We start from the raw sequence: 506 nt of genomic DNA, 5'->3' as shown, positions 1-506 counted from the left end.
GCCGTGGGGACCCGTCCTGCCACCCCCTCCGGCTTCGAGGATGGCATGCCCTCGTCCCAGTATCCCTGGGCCATCGTCTGGGGTCCCACGGTGTCAGATGAAGATGGAGGGGACACAAACTCGGCCAACCCAGGCTTCCCACCGCTGGGATACACCTTTGTCTCACCGCACGGCATAGCGACGGCACAGCCCAACTCCCACTCGCTCTTGCACAACGCGGGGCTCAACCTGCGTGAGACCCCGGCCACCCTGCGGCCCTTCTTGTTTGGGCCCCGGGGAGAAGGCCCACGGTGTCAGATGAAGATGGAGGGGACACAAACTCGGCCAACCCAGGCTTCCCACCGCTGGGATACACCTTTGTCTCACCGCACGGCATAGCGACGGCACAGCCCAACTCCCACTCGCTCTTGCACAACGCGGGGCTCAACCTGCGTGAGACCCCGGCCACCCTGCGGCCCTTCTTGTTTGGGCCCCGGGGAGAAGGTAAATCTGCCCTTCTTTCGCTC

General features: G+C 64.6%; 1 protein-coding gene across 1 annotated transcript in view; it reads left to right on the top strand.

The window, feature by feature from the left end:
• Positions 1-15: 15 nt before the first annotated feature.
• Positions 16-506, top strand: part of PIANP (PILR alpha associated neural protein) — a gene marked incomplete at its 5' end in the record, with an annotated part of 1,326 nt that continues 835 nt past the window's right edge. The window contains one exon of the mRNA XM_009081313.1: positions 16-283. Within this exon, the coding sequence (XP_009079561.1) occupies positions 16-283 (268 nt within the window). The remainder of the gene's footprint in view (positions 284-506) is intronic.

Source organism: Acanthisitta chloris, unplaced genomic scaffold (assembly GCF_000695815.1).
Source record: "Acanthisitta chloris isolate BGI_N310 unplaced genomic scaffold, ASM69581v1 scaffold30658, whole genome shotgun sequence".
In the NCBI taxonomy this organism is placed as follows: domain Eukaryota; kingdom Metazoa; phylum Chordata; class Aves; order Passeriformes; family Acanthisittidae; genus Acanthisitta; species Acanthisitta chloris.
The sequence above is the reverse complement of the archived record's forward strand: the minus strand, read 5'-3'. Positions and strand labels throughout refer to the sequence as shown.